Source organism: Eurytemora carolleeae, unplaced genomic scaffold (genome assembly GCF_000591075.1).
Source record: "Eurytemora carolleeae unplaced genomic scaffold, Eaff_2.0 scaffold593, whole genome shotgun sequence".
Lineage (NCBI taxonomy): Eukaryota > Metazoa > Arthropoda > Copepoda > Calanoida > Temoridae > Eurytemora > Eurytemora carolleeae.
In genome coordinates this window covers 169,413-186,258 of record NW_019397108.1, presented here as the reverse complement: position 1 = coordinate 186,258, position 16,846 = coordinate 169,413, and the positions used below count along the sequence as shown (strand labels likewise).

The 16,846-nt window shown below is 34.2% G+C and overlaps 2 protein-coding genes across 2 annotated transcripts in view; both read left to right on the top strand.

Annotated features, from left to right (window-relative positions):
- The window catches only part of LOC111711905 (uncharacterized), a gene marked incomplete in the record, with an annotated part of 13,476 nt that extends 2,535 nt beyond the window's left edge, over positions 1-10,941 (top strand). The window contains 14 exon segments of the mRNA XM_023486390.1: positions 678-738; positions 1,130-1,245; positions 2,200-2,283; positions 2,354-2,404; positions 2,794-2,845; positions 4,186-4,299; positions 4,564-4,644; positions 5,882-5,956; positions 6,315-6,397; positions 7,484-7,570; positions 8,566-8,672; positions 9,288-9,359; positions 9,999-10,078; positions 10,525-10,941. Coding sequence (XP_023342158.1) covers positions 678-738; positions 1,130-1,245; positions 2,200-2,283; positions 2,354-2,404; positions 2,794-2,845; positions 4,186-4,299; positions 4,564-4,644; positions 5,882-5,956; positions 6,315-6,397; positions 7,484-7,570; positions 8,566-8,672; positions 9,288-9,359; positions 9,999-10,078; positions 10,525-10,638 — 1,177 coding nt within the window.
- The window catches only part of LOC111711916 (histone chaperone asf1a-A), a 7,661-nt gene continuing 1,707 nt past the window's right edge, over positions 10,893-16,846 (top strand). Inside the window, exons 1-6 of the mRNA XM_023486398.1 lie at positions 10,893-11,040; positions 12,043-12,111; positions 12,855-12,914; positions 13,970-14,049; positions 14,950-15,112; positions 15,496-15,548. Of these exons, the coding sequence (XP_023342166.1) occupies positions 10,903-11,040; positions 12,043-12,111; positions 12,855-12,914; positions 13,970-14,049; positions 14,950-15,112; positions 15,496-15,548 (563 nt within the window). The 5' untranslated portion in view covers positions 10,893-10,902. The remainder of the gene's footprint in view (positions 11,041-12,042; positions 12,112-12,854; positions 12,915-13,969; positions 14,050-14,949; positions 15,113-15,495; positions 15,549-16,846) is intronic.

Below are 16,846 nucleotides of genomic sequence, written 5' to 3'. Positions count from 1 at the left end.
GGGGGGGGGGGGGTTGAGAAGATCTTTTCTCCAAACTAGTTAGGTTAATATTTCTTAAACCTTCCAAACTAATTAGCAAGAAAAGATTGACCCTTGTAAGAAACCGAAGAAAAAAAAAATTTTAAAAACCCGAAAAAGAAATGAAATTGAATAATGATTTGGAATCAACTTTGGCACGTGGTTAGAGATAAACTTGTTGAATTTCCATAAAGAAGGGGAAAATAAATTGTCAGGGGTGTATATTTTTTAGAATAACCATTCCCCGCCTCTCTTTGAAAATCATTATGTTCTTTAGAAGTAATGTATGTTTTTTAGATTTTTTTTACGCTAAATCAAGGAAAATAGATAAATCTTTGGGAACATAAGTATCAAAAATTATAAAAAAAAACTTGCCTCTTGATGTGCAATTTTTCCTACTTTCTTTCCAGATCATCAAAAATTATTATCCTTTATTACCCTAGTAAATCTTTTAAATGGATCATAGGTATGAAATTTTCTATTCGATTTTGAACCAAAAAAGTTGGATTATAGAATTGAACAATGTTCATAGAAAATACAATAAAGTGGCTTTATTGAGATTCTCTAAGAAGGGGGTCAATTAAATAGGAAAATTCATTATTATCTGTGAATTATGAAAAGTTTCCTTGCAAATTGCATTTGATGTTTCCATTAATTAGAATGATAATTGAACACTATCAGCTGCCTCTGAAACCTGAACAATGGATTCAACGTTCTACGGTAATATTAATTTAGTAAGGGTTCCTTCATCATCTTAAGATTATCAACTTATCTTTAAATTTTAATATGACCCTAAAAACTACAAGATCAACCATTCACACTTTGGGACGTTAGCCTTGTGAACTAATGGGATTAAACAAATCTAGCCCAGTTTTTGGCTTGTATATGCTGTACAAATTCGCAAGTCATTATCTGTTTTAACTGGGGGAGGGGGGGGGGNGCAAATCGTCATATTTTGAACAGAAAAAAACCGATATTTTCTTGCCATCGGTTCTGAGAGAAAGGGTTAAAATTTACAGATTTGAAGTGTTGACGGCAATTTAAAACTTTTAAGTGACTTTCTGTACCGTTGTCAGTCCCTTTAAATGTTTAATAGTTATTAAATTATCAGGAGGTGTACCAGCAACTTTTCCCCAATGTGAAATCACTTCCAGGAGTCAGTAAATTAGTTCATCATTTGGCTAAACACAATATACCTATAGCTATTGCAACTAGTAGCTCAACCAGGTTATGATAATAGCGTTAAATTAGCTTAGCATAAGATACTTATAGCTATTGGAAATGGAAGCTCAATCAGGTTTTATAAATAGCTTTAAAATAGTTCATTTTTGGCCAAACACAAGATACCTACAACTAGTAGCTCAACCAGGATATATTAATAGCTTAATAGCCAGTTCTATATTTAGCCAAGCACAAGATACCTATAGCTATTGCAACTAGTAGCTCAACAAAGTTATATTAATAGCTTTGTATCATCATCTAGCTAAACACAAGATACATATGTCCTACAGCTATTGCAACTATTAGATCAACTAGGTTATATTATTAGCTTAATAGCAAGTTAATATCTCTATAGCTATCAAAACTAGTCGCTCACCCATGTTAAATTATTAGCTTAATAGCTGGAATAAGATTACAATATACCTATAGCTATTGAAACAAGTAGCTAAACCGTGTTAAATTATTAGCTTAAAGCTGGAATAAGATTACAATTTACCTGAAGCTATTGAAACAAGGAGCTAAACCGTGTTAAATTATTAGCTTAATAGCTGGAATAAGATTACAATATACCTAAAGCTATTGAAACAAGTAGCTAAACCGTGTTACATTATTAGCTCAATAGCTGGTTAAAGAAAATAATATTCCTATAGTTATTGAAACTATTTTAAGTTGCAATTAGTTGCCAAACGCCCAATGGCCATCCATGCTGTTAAATCTCTTGATTTAAGTCATGAGGAAGATTTAGATTTTTCGAGAGAAATCAAATTAGTATAATTTAAAAAGAATTAAAACATTTAAAACTGTTTCTAAAACAAATTCCAAAAGAAGAGACAAATTCCTGAATGATAATAAAAGACATTTACTAAATCTGATTCGATTTAGTAAATGTCTTTTGCCGAAGCGCTTGGTCCAAAACCGGGGTTGACTGCAGTACTTGTATAATTTACATTTATTATTTAGTGCATTTGAGATGAAAACCAGAAATCATTCTGGACTCTTCTCTCTCTTTGATTTAATTATCAAGGGGGACAATCCTGAGGTTAGGTAAGACACACCTTTTTAGTAAATTTTTTTTTTAAATTTTAAAAATAAAATTTGTTTCATTTTCAATTAGACGAGCAAAGCCTAGTCCTGATATTTTCCTGTTGGCAGCCAGCAAACTCAAGTAAGTACAACCAACTTTATTTTAATGCTAGTTCCGGATCATGATTCAGGCTGGGAAATTGGATCCGGTTTTAATTAAGTGACATTTAATTAAAAACATTGCATTTTTAAATTTTTTTTCTTATTTTTTTTTAATTGATTTATCAACAATTATAAGAACAGAAAATACAAAAGTTACTAGTGAGTGTGTGAAAGCAACTAATGAATAAAAAAATAACCTTCCATTTCCGGATTCCATGATACCGCCAGGGAAAATAAATCTGTATTCAGTTTCAATAAAGTGACATTTTTTTTTGAAAAATTACATTTTTTTACTTTTTGCTTACATTTTCTAAAATTCCAATAAAGTAACATTTTTTTGAAATCTTTTTCAAGAGAATACCTTTTTAGTATCGCCCCAGAAGACTGTTTGGTGGTAGAGGATGCACCCCTTGGGGTTCAGGTTAGTTCAGACATTATCAAGAAGGGTGAGGGAGGGGGGGGGGGGCCAGAGTTTAGGGAGACATCCATATTTAGAGTATGCTAAAAGTGAGAGAAAAGATGTGATAGAAAAAAAGAAAAAATGCGAGTAATGAATAAATAGAGTTCAAGTGAGGAGAATAAAGAGGGGAACAGAATTATCATAATTTCTCCTCGCGTCAAACAATTTACTGTCTTCGCAATTATTATCAGCATTTTATTCTTTTTATTTTAATGGAAAAGAAAAGTAAGAAAAAGAGAATAAGTCGATATAGAGGGCTAAAAAAAGAATGAGCGAGAAGTCTGGCGGAGAGAGGCATAGAGAGAGAGTGAACACTAACAGGTGTGGGATAAATGTATTGTGTAATGTGCAGAAGTCTGGCGGAGAGAGGCATAGAGAGAGAGTAAGCAGGTGTGGGATACGTGCATTGTGCAATGTGCAGAAGTCTGGCGGAGAGAGGCATAGAGAGAGAGTGAACACTAACAGGTGTGGGATACATGTATTGTGCAATGTGCAGAAGTCTGGCGGAGAGAGGCATAGAGAGAGAGTAAACACTAACAGGTGTGGGATACATGTATTGTGTAATGTGCAGAAGTCTGGCAGAGAGAGGCATAGAGAGAGAGTGAACACTAACAGGTGTTGGATACATGTATTGTGTAATGTGCAGAAGTCTGGCGGAGAGAGGCAGAGAGAGAGTGAGCAGGTGTGGGATACATGTATTGTGTAATGTGCATTTCTGATTGGTTGAATTTTTTACATTTTCCAAGGTACAAAATAAAGATTGAACTAATCTTGAGATAAAAAAATGAGGAGACCAAGCATTGATCTTGATATCCACAATTCTGAAGTGTTCAGCTGAGATATGAAAAAGAGAAGAACTGATAAACCTAAAGTTGGGACTTTGAAAACACAAATTTTCTGAATTGTTTAGACTGAACTAGGAGGGGTTTTACAGGTTCTTATGGTTCCTGATCCTTAACTGTTTAGACTGAACTAGGAGGGGTTTTACAGGTTCTTATGGTTCCTGATCCTTAACTGTTTAGACTTAACTAGGAGGGGTTTTACAGGTTCTCATGGTCCCTGATCCTAGATTGTTTAGGCTGGACTAGACGGGGTATGCAGGTTCTCATGGTCCCTGATCCTAAATTGTTTAGGTTGGACTAGACGGGGGTATGCAGGTTCTCATGGTCCCTGATCCTAAATTGTTTAGGCTGGACTAGAGGGGGGTATGCTGGTTCTCATGGTCCCTGATCCTAAATTGTTTAGGCTGGACTAGACGGGGGTATGCTGGTTCTCATGGTCCCTGATCCTAAATTGTTTAGGCTGGACTAGACGGGGGTATGCAGGTTCTCATGGTCCCTGATTATAAACTTGACCCAGAGCATGCTAAGCTTGCTTCTCACAGTGTTCAACATCTTCATCAATTTGATCCTAAAGTGAGTCTGCTTTATTCTTTTTTTTATCTGTCTGTATCTTAACCTAGCCTTTACCAGTATAAACACGGGAGGTTGTCCTTCTCTTGTGCCTTAAAAATAAATATTGATCATGATCAATTATGTTTTACCAGTAGGTCAGTCGTTCTAAAAACAATTTAATTTAAACCACTTAACAATGCTAAATCTTTTTGCTATATCTGCTCGACGAGAGAGAAAACCGTTTAACTGGTTAAAAATATTTTTCTATTTTTCTTTTCTTTCTAGGATTTTGGATTACCTAGTTTTGGATATAAACCTGTGACGCATATTATCTTTGATATGGACGGACTTCTTCTTAATACTATGGTAAGTATGGAGGGTGTCGGAACATATAAGCTCTGATAGCTGTTCAGTGTTCCTAAGGGGGGGGAGGGGTGGTGCATACAGATATTTCTTGGATTGCTCTTTGTTTTGAAGCTAATCGAAATTCCAATATTTTTACTTTAGTTATTGTGTACTTTTGATGTCTCTTTAAAAGATTAATATTTACAGAGATATTACAAAACTATAAATTCAAGGCGCTTCGCGCCCTTCTTTCTAGCCTTAGAGGGCGCTTCGCGCCCATCTTCTAAATTAATTGTGAACATGTTCTCTTTGTGTACATCGTAAAACAAAACAAAAATAATTCGCGGATTTTCACAAAAAATTTCGTGGATTTTCAAAATTTTCAAAAATTTAATGAAGATCGAATTTTGATGGAGACAAATATTTGAAATTTTGATCATTCATAAACCTTCCCTGTGGTCACGTGAGGTCCCACAAAAAATTTGGGCCCGATCGGTTCAGCCGTTTTGACGTTTATTGGATACAAACAAACAGACAGACAAACAAACAAACAGACAGACAAGCCAAATTTATATACAGATGTCTTACTTGTTACGGGTTCATTTGTAAAATATGTTCCCCCTACATAAATATTGTATACTATTCTCGTCTGGTTAGAATAGCGAAATTGTTCAGAAAGGATAAAAATGATCTAATTTGTAGAATTTTTCTCACTACTCTACCTACCCAATAATAATATGTACAGAGACTTTTAATGATAAGTGCAATTAATTTTTGTACAATGTACATAAGTATTTTTTTATTTTCTTAATATTTTCTGTGGTCACGTGATGTCACACAAAAAATTTGGGCCCGATTGGTTCAGCCGTTTTGACAGACAGACAAACAAACAGACAAGCCAAATTTATATAAAGACTAGGCTTTTAGGGCCTTTCGCGCCCATCTTCTATTTAAATTGTGAACATCTTCTTTTTGTTTACATTTTAAAACAAAAAAAGAAAAATTTTTTGCGAATTAAAAAAAAATTCGTGGATATTCAAGAATTTAATTTTTTTTTACAAAATTAAAAACCTTTAAAACACATTTTTTAAAATTTTTATCATTCATAAACCTTCCCTGTGGTCACGTGATGTCCCACAAAAAATTTGACGTTTATTGGATACAAAAAAACAGACAGACAAGCCAAATTTATATATAGATACAACTCGACCGTATTATTAAGTGTACGCGCCTATTGTTTACTAGTCTATCTGATTAGAACATGTACAGCGAAGCGTCTGCACGTATACTCGGTAAACATGGAAAACAGTCAGACTGGAATTTTAAGATGAAGGTAAGAGGGAATTTTAAAAAAAATTATTTTGTGTCAAATAATTTTTTTTTTCAAAGATAAATAAATACAATAATTGGCTGAAAAATTGACAAATTGCTTTTAATTTCAAGCACGGCTGTGCTTTTATTGGTTGGTTGGTTGGTTGGTTGGTTGGTGGGTTGGTTGGTTGGTTGGTGGTTTGGTTGGTGTGTTGGTTGGTGGGTTGGATGGTTGGTTTGTTGGATGTTTGGTTGGCTGGCTGGTTGGTTGGTTGGTTGGTTGGTTGATTTATTGGTTGGTTGGTTGATTGATTGATTGATTGATTGGATGGTTGAATGATTGATTGATTGATTGATTGATTGATTGATTGATTATGAAGGTGATCGGGAGAAAGTATCTTGAGGTTGCTACAATGGCTGTGGAACACTATGAGCTACCGTACACACCAGAGGAATATCTCAGGTTGGGTTCTTCTTTAACTGAGTGTCCAAAGAAGACCGTTGCCTAGAAGAGTTACGCGCGCTTGCCGCGTTCAATTATAAGATAGAGAGAGATTAGTATATATTTTAGGGTTAGGTTAGGTTAAGACTCTCTGGGCCGAGCGCTGCGGTTACGAAAGGCTAGGGGTCGAGTGCCGCGGCTAGAACAGGCTCTCTCTCTGTCTTGCAATTCAACGCGACCTGCGCGTAACTCCTTTGGGCTTCTGCCTCCCAATGAGCATAACATTTAAATCTGAATCTTAATCTTGTCCTTGAACTTTATAGGACAAAGTGTGAGCCAAATAAAAGGTTTCCACGACATAAGGAGATATTATTATCTTCCAGAATCATACTTTTATTATTAGGTTCACAAATAAATGCTGCAATTTATTTTCAGAATACGACCTCACGCACTTTACTTGAAACAGTGTCCGAATTTATTGAATTTGAGCAGAATTTTAAATCCGTCAAAAACCGGCTTAAATCTTGAAACAATGAATTCTATTTGAAGTGGAACCAAGCATATTTGAGCCGCGGCTCAAATTCTTTAATTTCGGCCTCAGCATGTTTAGTGGGAAACATTTTGTATATACACAATAATTTGGTTACATTACGGAAAAAATAAACATGGCGTTATTAGCAAGCTTAAGATATCAAATATATTCTCCGTTTTTTAAAGATATTAAAAAAGGATCAAATTTTTTTTTTGGCAATTAGACACGAAAAAAATATAATTTGGTTTACCAAATGTTAATTGTTATTCTGAAAACCTTACACTGCCTCCAAAAATGAAATTATGAAAACCATATTTATGATTAAAGGGATTTAAGAAGTTGCAATTTAAGTGACACCTTGTTTGAGGAGAAGCATGCGGGATTCACACTAGTCTGATTAATGATGTGGAAGAAAGAGTCGTTTTATTTGATCAGACAAAGCTTTTAAGGGTACCTGTGTGAATCGGATACGCCACTCTATCAATGCAGAGTTATTCGACATTCCTTTAAAAAAACCTTTAAATCATCATTTAATTAAAACATGTTGAGTAGATGTTAGATATCCTGTATTGCAGACTGCACCAGGAGGAAACCTTCTCCATGTTCCCAACCTGTGAACTACTACCCGGAGCTGAGAAACTTATCCGACACCTTCATGCAAGGTTAGTTCTATACCCGGAGCTAAGAAACTTATCCGAAACCTCCATGTAAGGTTAGTTCTATACCCGGAGCTAAGAAACTTATCCGACACCTACATGCAAGGTTAGTTCTATACCCGGAGCTAAGAAACTTATCCGAAACCTCCATGTAAGGTTAGTTCTATACCCGGAGCTAAGAAACTTATCCGAAACCTCCATGCAAGGTTAGTTCTATACCTGGAGAAGAGAAACTTATCCGACACCTTCATTCAAGGTTAGTTCTAAACCCAGAGCAGAGAAACTTATCTGGTACTGTCATGTAAGGTTAGTTCTATACCCGGAGCTAAGAAACTTATCCGACACCTCCATGCAAGGTTAGTTCTATACCTGGAGCTGAGAAACTTATCAACACCTCCATGCAAGGTTAGTTCTATACCTGGAGAAGAGAAACTTATCCGACACCTTCATTTAAGGTTAGTTCTAAACCCAGAGAAGAGAAACTTATCCGACACCTCCATGCAAGGGTAGTTCTATACCCGGAGCTGAGAAACTTATCCTACACCTCCATGCAAGGTCAGTTCTATACCCGGAGCTAAGAAACTTATCAACACCTCCAAGCAAGGTCAGTTCTATACCTGGAGCTGAAAAACTTATCAACACCTCCAAGCAAGGTCAGTTCTATACCTGCCTAAATATTATATGTCGACAAAAAAATGCTAGAGAAAGACAAAAAATATGTTCAAATTGTGATCGGAAGTCACAGTTTTCTCTTGGATAAAGACCGAACTATTAAATCTGTTAAGAGCACATTTTAAAAACATGCAAGGGTAGTAGTAGTGGAGAAACTTTACCTTTACTTTACCTGCGGTGGTCTGGGTTGCCAAAGCTGGGGCTTCTTTAAGATCTCTTTTCCTATGACTCTTATTCTTCAAGTTCTGTAATATGCTAAGGATTTTTTCTTCCACAATCTAAATTCTTATTACCAAGATTTTAGTTTTTTTAACTCCATCTTTATTCAGGAACATTCCTATAGCTGTAGCAACCAGTAGTACACGTGATGTCATGGAGATGAAAACCAAATCAAAACATTCAGAAATATTCTCGCTCTTCTCACATATTGTTACAGGTGTACAACATTATTATTATTATTATTATTATTATTATTTTTCATTTAGATATATTTATGAAATATTTTTTTTATAAAAATAATTTTTTTAGATTCTGTGTCTTCTAAAGTAAAAATTACGGCAAGCATTAACAAAATAAAAAATAAATATATATATATATATATTTTTAAGTTACACTTCACATTTTATTAAAAAAGAATTATACTAAACATAATGTTTCGCGTCTCATGACGATCCTCAGCAGTATATATTTATGTATATAAAGTAGTAAAGTAATCTCAGTTTTTTTGTTTGAATCGATCATAACTCTTGAGCCCCTTGACCGAGCTTGATGTAAACCTTTGATATTTCAAGCTTAGATAATTGGATCCTCAATCCCGATCGGTTAATTAATCTGGAGATTAATAACAAGAGGAGAACAAGCATTATTTAATCTGGAGATTAAGAAAAAGAGTGGATCAAGCATTTATCCTGATATCCACCATTCAAAAGTTCCCAGCTCTGAGTTCATTGATTGAAACTTTGGGTTGGAAAAGTATGGTTAAGAGAATCAGAGTTGTGGCAAAGACTGGACTACTGTCCGAACAACTTAGATAATATATATTTATGCCTAGGTTGTGATCCTGAAGTGATCAGGGGTAAACCGTCCCCAGATATATTTGAGGTCTGCAGAACAAGGTTCAAAGGTAACAATTTTGCGGATTTTCTAGAAACTTTTGAATATTTTAATATTTTCACTAACTTAAGTGAAATTAGAGGATTTTCTAGAAATATTTTAGCAAAGACTAATTATGCAAATTTTTCGGATTTTTGAGAATTTTCAAAGTTTAAGAATTTAGAAAAAAAAAACATTTAATACCAATAATGTCTTTCTAAACGGTATAAATGGAAAAAACGAATGGGTAACTTTTCGCCCTCGGGACTTAAGAGGTGAAGGGGGGGGGGGGGAGGGATGGGAGCCCCTTATAAAAATTCCCATATGTGCGACACATTTTTTAGGAAGTATTAGGGTAAAACTAGCTCAAATACGAAATTTTAGCATTTTGAAATAATTTTCCTAAATGAGCCAGCCATTTCACCTTAAAATGGCGGGCTAATCTAGTAAAATTATTTCAAAATGCAAAATTTTTATTTTTTTTCCTGACTCTTCCTAAAAAAATGAGATTTTTTTTCAGGGGCACTCAAGGGAAGGGGGGGGGGTCCCAAAATGCGCAGCTGTCGCCTGTCATTCCTCTTCTAATAAGTTCAAATCTCCATTGCCATGTTTGTTTAGCTCTAAAAAAGACAATGCCAATTTTTTATTAATTTAACTATTACTTTTTTAGACGCCCCCTATGCTAGTCAGTGTTTAGTGTTTGAGGACGCCCCTAATGGAGTGGAAGCCGGCATAGCTGCAGGAATGCAGGTAAAGCAAAATATTCGCTGTTGATTTTGTAATTTTTGAACAAACAATTTCTGCGAATGTGTCCTGAAAAGGATCTTACTAGTTCCTGTTTTTGGGTCACACCACCCGAGGGGGGCGGTGTGACTTCCACTTTCTACGCTACTGATGAAGAAAAAAAATTGAAAACATTTCCTGTCCCTTTAGGATAAAAAGAATGTAGGTGCAAAGTTTAAAGTTAGCCCCATTTATCTCTATTATTACAAGAGTTATTAAAAGCTCCAGGAGACTAGTGAAGTGAGGTCCTTATAGAAAAACATCGGTTGCAAATAACAGAATTTTTAATGACACTTTTAAAATAATAAAAGCACAAGAACGACATTCATTCCAATGTTTAATTGTTCTCGACTGTTCACTCATTTTAGAAAATATTCGTGTAAAGAATTTAAATTTTCTTTTTCTTATTTCAGGTTGTAATGATACCTCACCACAAGGTTACCAAGGAGCATCTCCTTCCTGCAACACAGCTTCTTCCTTCCCTTCTAGACTTTCAACCTCAGGACTTCAATCTTCCCTCCTTCTAGTCTTTAATCTTCAATCCCTTCTAGTCTTTAATCTTCCTTCCCTTCTAGTCTTTAATCTTCCATCCCTTCTAGTCCTTAATCTTCCTTGTCTTAATTTCTTAAACATTTATGATAAACAATGACCATGATCTGCCAAAATCATTTTAATCTTTATTCTTCAAAACATGTTAACTTTAGAGTTTCGAAGGTTAATTTCTTAAATCAAATGTTTAAAAAATTTGCATAAAACTCGGAGAACTAGAACAATTTTCAGAATATACTTTTATGTTTAGCATTATTATAAAACATTATCTTTATTTCAGAGACATGGCTAAGGTCCATGTTTGCAATGTGATTGTACTTGATAATCCAAGTCCCTTCAGAAACCGGTTTCAGTTCGAAATCACATTCGAGTGCATCGAGGTTAGATCTGGATAAATCAATCAATAAACTAACTAGTAATCAATCAATAAACCAACCAGTTAATCAATCAATCAACCGACAAATATTAAATCAATCGATGCAGCCTTCGTAAATTCGTCTGGCCTAACTATTGGCAGATTTGATTACAATAACTGTAACAAAACTTTCTTTTTTTATTAAATAAAGATTTTTATTTATTTCTCCAGGAAAATAGACCAGAAACTAGCATCCCTATCATTGATTACCTAAATAGTGTACTTCTGCCTCTGGATAAACAGTAAACAAATAAATAAATAACCAAATTTTTGAAAAAAATATTAAAAAGGGTGAACAAAAACTTGCCATTTGATGTCCAATTTTGTGGCGGCTATGAAAGTCGTCTTTCCTAAGAAGAACCTTTTCGCGGCAAGTAGAAGAATAGGGGAGTTTTCCAGAAGCCACGTCATGATATATATATTTTCTACTTTGTAAACTTAGATAAAAAATATAGTTAGTCGTTATCATTTCTCGTCTTATTGCTATCCGCCAAAATTTAAAATTTTTTTGATTATTCCCCCCCCCCCCTCTTCCTCCCAAATTCCATGACATTAATTTGAGGCAATTCTTAGTTCTTCTAAATAAATATAAATCTTATATAACAAATAACTAAAATGTGATTTCAGTAAATGTTGACAAAATAAAATATAATTATTTATCAGACCGGAAGAATAATTACAAAGTATTAATGTTTAATTTATTAAATGGTTTATTGATATATTCTAAATGGGATGATTAATTGATTGATTTATCGGTTGATAAAGCACGTTTTGATTAATTGATTGATTTATCGGTTGATAAAGCAAGTTTTGATTAATTGATTGAATTATCGGTTGATAAATCAAGTTTTGCTTAATTGATTGATGTATCGGTTGATAAAGCAAGTTTTGATTAATTGATTGATTGATTTCTATGAAGAATAATATAACTATTTCTTTTGAAATATATAAATTATGATTTTTGAAGGATTTATGCGAGGATCTCGAGTGGAGGATTATCTATGTAGGATCAGCAGAATCGGAAGAGTTTGATCAGGTTTAAACATTTCGGAAATAAATGAAATTCTTAAATATAAGAAAAGTGCATAAAAAGGGGTTTTTAAGCTTTGGGAAAGAGTACAAATTTTATTTCGATCAGAGGCGGAATCTAAAGAATTTAAAACGTGTCGCTAATCCGCCAAAATCCGGTTCCAGTTGAGCGCCGGCTCAAATCTTGAAACACTTTAAGTGAACCAATCAAGTTTGAACCGTGTCTCATATTTGAGCCGTAGCTTAAGGTCTTTAAATTCGGTCTCAGGGAACCTTATTTGTTCTTTATCATTACTTCTCCCTAAAAAATGTATTGTTTTGCAGACTTTTGCTGAATCTTTACTACAATGAAATAATAATCCAGTGGCTCTATTATAAACAGTTAGCTACAATGCCAGGCTTTGCCCGTGAAATAAAAGATAAATTGAAATTTGAAAAAAAAATCTTGTTTTTTTGCCTATAGGTTCCCTCTAAAAATATCAGCCAATTTGTCCTAGCCGTTTGGTTATCCATACAAATATATAATTAAATATGAGCAAAGAGCTTCATTATGATCCACTATCTGAATTGCCCGGCGTTGCCCGTGGAATTTTAATAACACTTAATTTTTATTGTAGATTTTTTATATAAAATCTCGACTTTTCTTAGCCTATATATTTAATATTTATATATGAGCTAAGAGCTTTATTAAGATCTATTGTTGAATGTATTAATATTGAAGAGGTATGTTTAAAAGTACTACGTATTAAGGTGCTTGATACAGTATATGTTGGACCAGTACCGGAGGGTAGACACAAATTTGTATTCGAGGTGAGTCCTTCAAAATGTAATTAGGAAATCGTTTTACTGAAGGGACTGAAAGCTTAGTTTTAAAGAGATTGTGAAGGAAAAATGAAAGGGGGGTTAGGATGAAACCTGAGAATACATATAAGACATCATCTGATGTTCCTATCTCGAGAATTTATATAAAACTGTATCAAAATTATACGAAAATTCACATTTAGCAAATACGCAACCAATCTGAAAACGATTTTATCACACAAGAGCCTGAGAATCTCAGGTTTGCTTCTATTATAATTTTTTTTTTGCATTTTTAAATTGATATAATGGATAATATTATTACATATAATCCGTATAGTCCTTGTTACGTCACCAGAACCTCAGCCAATGGCAGTGCAGTATACTGGTCACGTCATTTCTGTCTGTATCACGTGACCAGTATACAGCACTACCATTGGCTGAAGTTCTGGTTTTTAAATAAGATTCTCAGGTTTCATCCTATACCCCCCTTTTCATTTTTCCTTTACAGTCCCTTTAAGTGCCCCTCCATGCAACAATTTGGCAATGTCCGGTCCACAACGGTATCCTTAAAAACTTTAATAAAGGATGAATTAGATATTAATGAATAATTTAGAAAAATTATTTTTCTACTTTATTTCTCTTCTAAAGTGGCTTGCACATATTCTACTACAGGGAAACATATCGGAATTATCATAAATAAACAATTTGTATCCTGAAATATCTCTTTATTGAGTCTGCTTATTCATTTTAATCATTTCAAAATGGGTGGGTACAAACGCCACTTAATATCATGGCACTTCTCGGATGACTGGTAATACATTTCTCATAAAATCATCCCCCCTCCCCCCCCCGTTTTGAAAATATTTTGCCCCCCAGAACTTATGTACGAGGGAAAACATTTTTTTTATGGGTTTAAATGACTTTTAGGGGAAACGTAAGATTTGTTTGGGGGTTAAAAGCATCAAAAAGATTAAAAAACTTTTAATTTCGAATTATTTCCCCCGCCGCCCCAAATTATCAAAAAAAAATATTTTTCCTTATTTTTAGTGTAATTTCTATTTCAGGCTGATCCTCCGAACCCGGAGAAGATACCAGATGCTGATCTTGTCGGAGTCACAGTTGTACTTCTTACCTGCTCCTACAGGTAGTTATTAATATTCCTTGGTCACCATATACATTTATCAATACTTTGCTTGTCTGTCTGTTTGTAACAGATGAACGCCCAAACGACTGAACCCAAGTAAGGTAAAGAAATATTAGTGTTAAAATAACGGAAGAACATATTTTAGATGTGACAAGGATTACAACAACAGATGTTAAGAAAGCACTTTTAAACTTAAAGCCTGGAAAAAGTAGAGGATCAAAATAGAAGAAAAAAAATCCTGGATAAAAGTTTATTTTTTTGTTGAGAATGCGCCCTTATAAACCTCACTGCAATTTCTATATAACTGATTATTTAGTTGAACTTCCTAGTTAAGAAACTTTTTAAGATCCCCGTCTATTTTTCAAGTTCCATACTCTTTTTTTTCTTATCATTTGAATTTTTTTTTAACTTAAGGCTGTAACTTATTCTTTGTGTTATCTAAGAACAGCTGTGAGTTAACAATCAATAATCCCTGAATTTTTTTTTTTAAATTTGCAGACCGCCTAATTTTAGAGTTTCTCCAGAAATGGAGCTGTCTTGGGCGGACCGCCTAATTTTTAGAGAGTCTTCAGAAATGGAGCTGTCTTGGGCGGACCGCCTGGTTTTTAGTGTCTCCAGAAATGGAGCTGTCTTGGGCGGACCGCCTGGTTTTTAGATAGTCGCCAGAAATGGAGTTGTCTTGGGTGGACCGCCTGGTTTTTAGAGAGTCTCCAGAAATGGAGCTGTCTTGGGCGGATCGCCTAGTGTAAGTCTTCTCCCTAGGGTGACCAGTTCGGTCAGCCCATGGATACGTTTCGGAGGCTAGGAGCGCCGACCCCTATTTCATTGAATGATGGGTTGTGCTATAATAATAATAATAATAATAATAGAAACTCTTTTCTTGATATTTTACTGTTTCAGATCTGCGGAGTTTATCAGGGTTGGATACTATGTAAGCAATGAATATCAGGTAGGATACATTTCTCAATCCTTTCTAAACTCTCATGTCTGGGTTGGATACTATGTTAGCAATGAATATCAGGTAGGATACATTTCTCAATCCTTTCTAAACTCTCATGTCTGGGTTTTTATTACATAATCTTCCTCAAGCTTTTCATTGTTGCCTTTCTTTTCTTATGTCATGGTTTTTATTGTAACCTTCTACATGTCAAAGTTTTTCATTTTTACCTTTCTCTTGTCAATAGTTTCCATCTTAACCTTCCTCATGTCAAATGTTTACATCTTAACCTTTCTTAAGGGTTTAATCTTAACCGTTCTCATGTCAAAGGTTTCCATTTTAATATTTCTCATGTTAAAGGTTTACATCTTAGCCTTTCTCATGTCAAAGGTTACCAGTTTAACCTTTCTCATGTCACCGATTTCAATCCTAACCTTTTTCTTGTTAAAGCTTTCAATCCTAACCTTTCTCGTGTAAAATATTTCCATCTTACCTTTCTTATGTTAAAGTTCTCCATCATGAACTTTCTGCTGTCCAAGGTTTCAATCCTAACCTTTCTCAAGTTAAAAGTTTCCTTTATAACCTTTCTCATGTCAAAGGTTTACATTTTAACCTTTTTTATGTCAAAGGTTTCCATTCTAACCTTACTCGTGTGTAACAGGTTTTAATCTTAACCTTTCTCAAGTTAAAGGTTTACACCTTAACCTTTCTAATGTCAAAGTTTTCCATTTTTACCTTTCTCAAGTTAAAAATTTTCTTTATAAACTTTCTCATGTCAGAGGTTTACATTTTAACCTTTCTTATGTCAAAGTTTTCCATTCTTACCTATCTCGGTTTCCATCCTAACCCATTTCATTCAAGGTTTCCAACCTTAACTCTGAAAGGCCAAAGATTTCCATGTCAAAGGTTTTTAATTCTAAGCTTTCTCATGTTAAAGATTTCCTTATTTTCTTTCTCAAGTCAAGTTAAAGGTTTATATTTTATTTCATATTTTTATTCAACTTCATAGCATGAGATATTACAAATAAGCAATCACAATATACAATGCAGTCTGGACCCGCTTAACCAGGATAGTTTGTTTTAAGTGGTTGGCTTAAGTTAGTTAACGATAATGAATATGATTGGTTACACAGTACACACATCAAATTATGTTTTTGGATAAGTAGAGTTGTTTGGAAGGAAAAGGAGATTGTTAGGTATTCTGTGGCAGGGTGAGATCAGCGGGATTAATGTAGAGATAAATTAAAATACAGGGTGTATGATGGATGCACAAACGCAAATAAGCTAATAAAGTTTCAGTTTTTATTTATTTTTGTAATTTAAAATCTACTCACATGATATACAACTAGATTTTCCACATATAAACCTCTCATACTTCTCAAGATATATTTTGATTACTCTTTGTTTGAATATTTTTGCAGATTTAGTTTCTTTTTAAAGACAAATTAAATTGCATTCCACAATTTAGGAAACATTGCGGACGGAAAGCTTTCTAGATATTTGTTTAAAACCCGTTCTTATTTATATGCAGGGTGGCCAAAATGTACGGATTGTACGGATTGTACGGATTGACTTTTTTTTTACCCTAAAATTGTACGGATTGTACGGATGGCACGGATTGTACGGATTTGTTTTCAAATTGTACGGATTGTACGGATTTTTATCCTGGAAAATACACTATTATGAAGAAAATGAAAGAATTTAACCTGAAGAATTTCTTTTGGTGTTTTTGTTATTTCAATCGTTTTTCAATGAATTTTCAAACAATTACATCTATGCGTAGCTCAATTAATATGAAAGTTTTTAAGTTAGAGAAAAAACACAGGGGGATGAAACCCCCCTAACCCCCCCCCCCCCCCC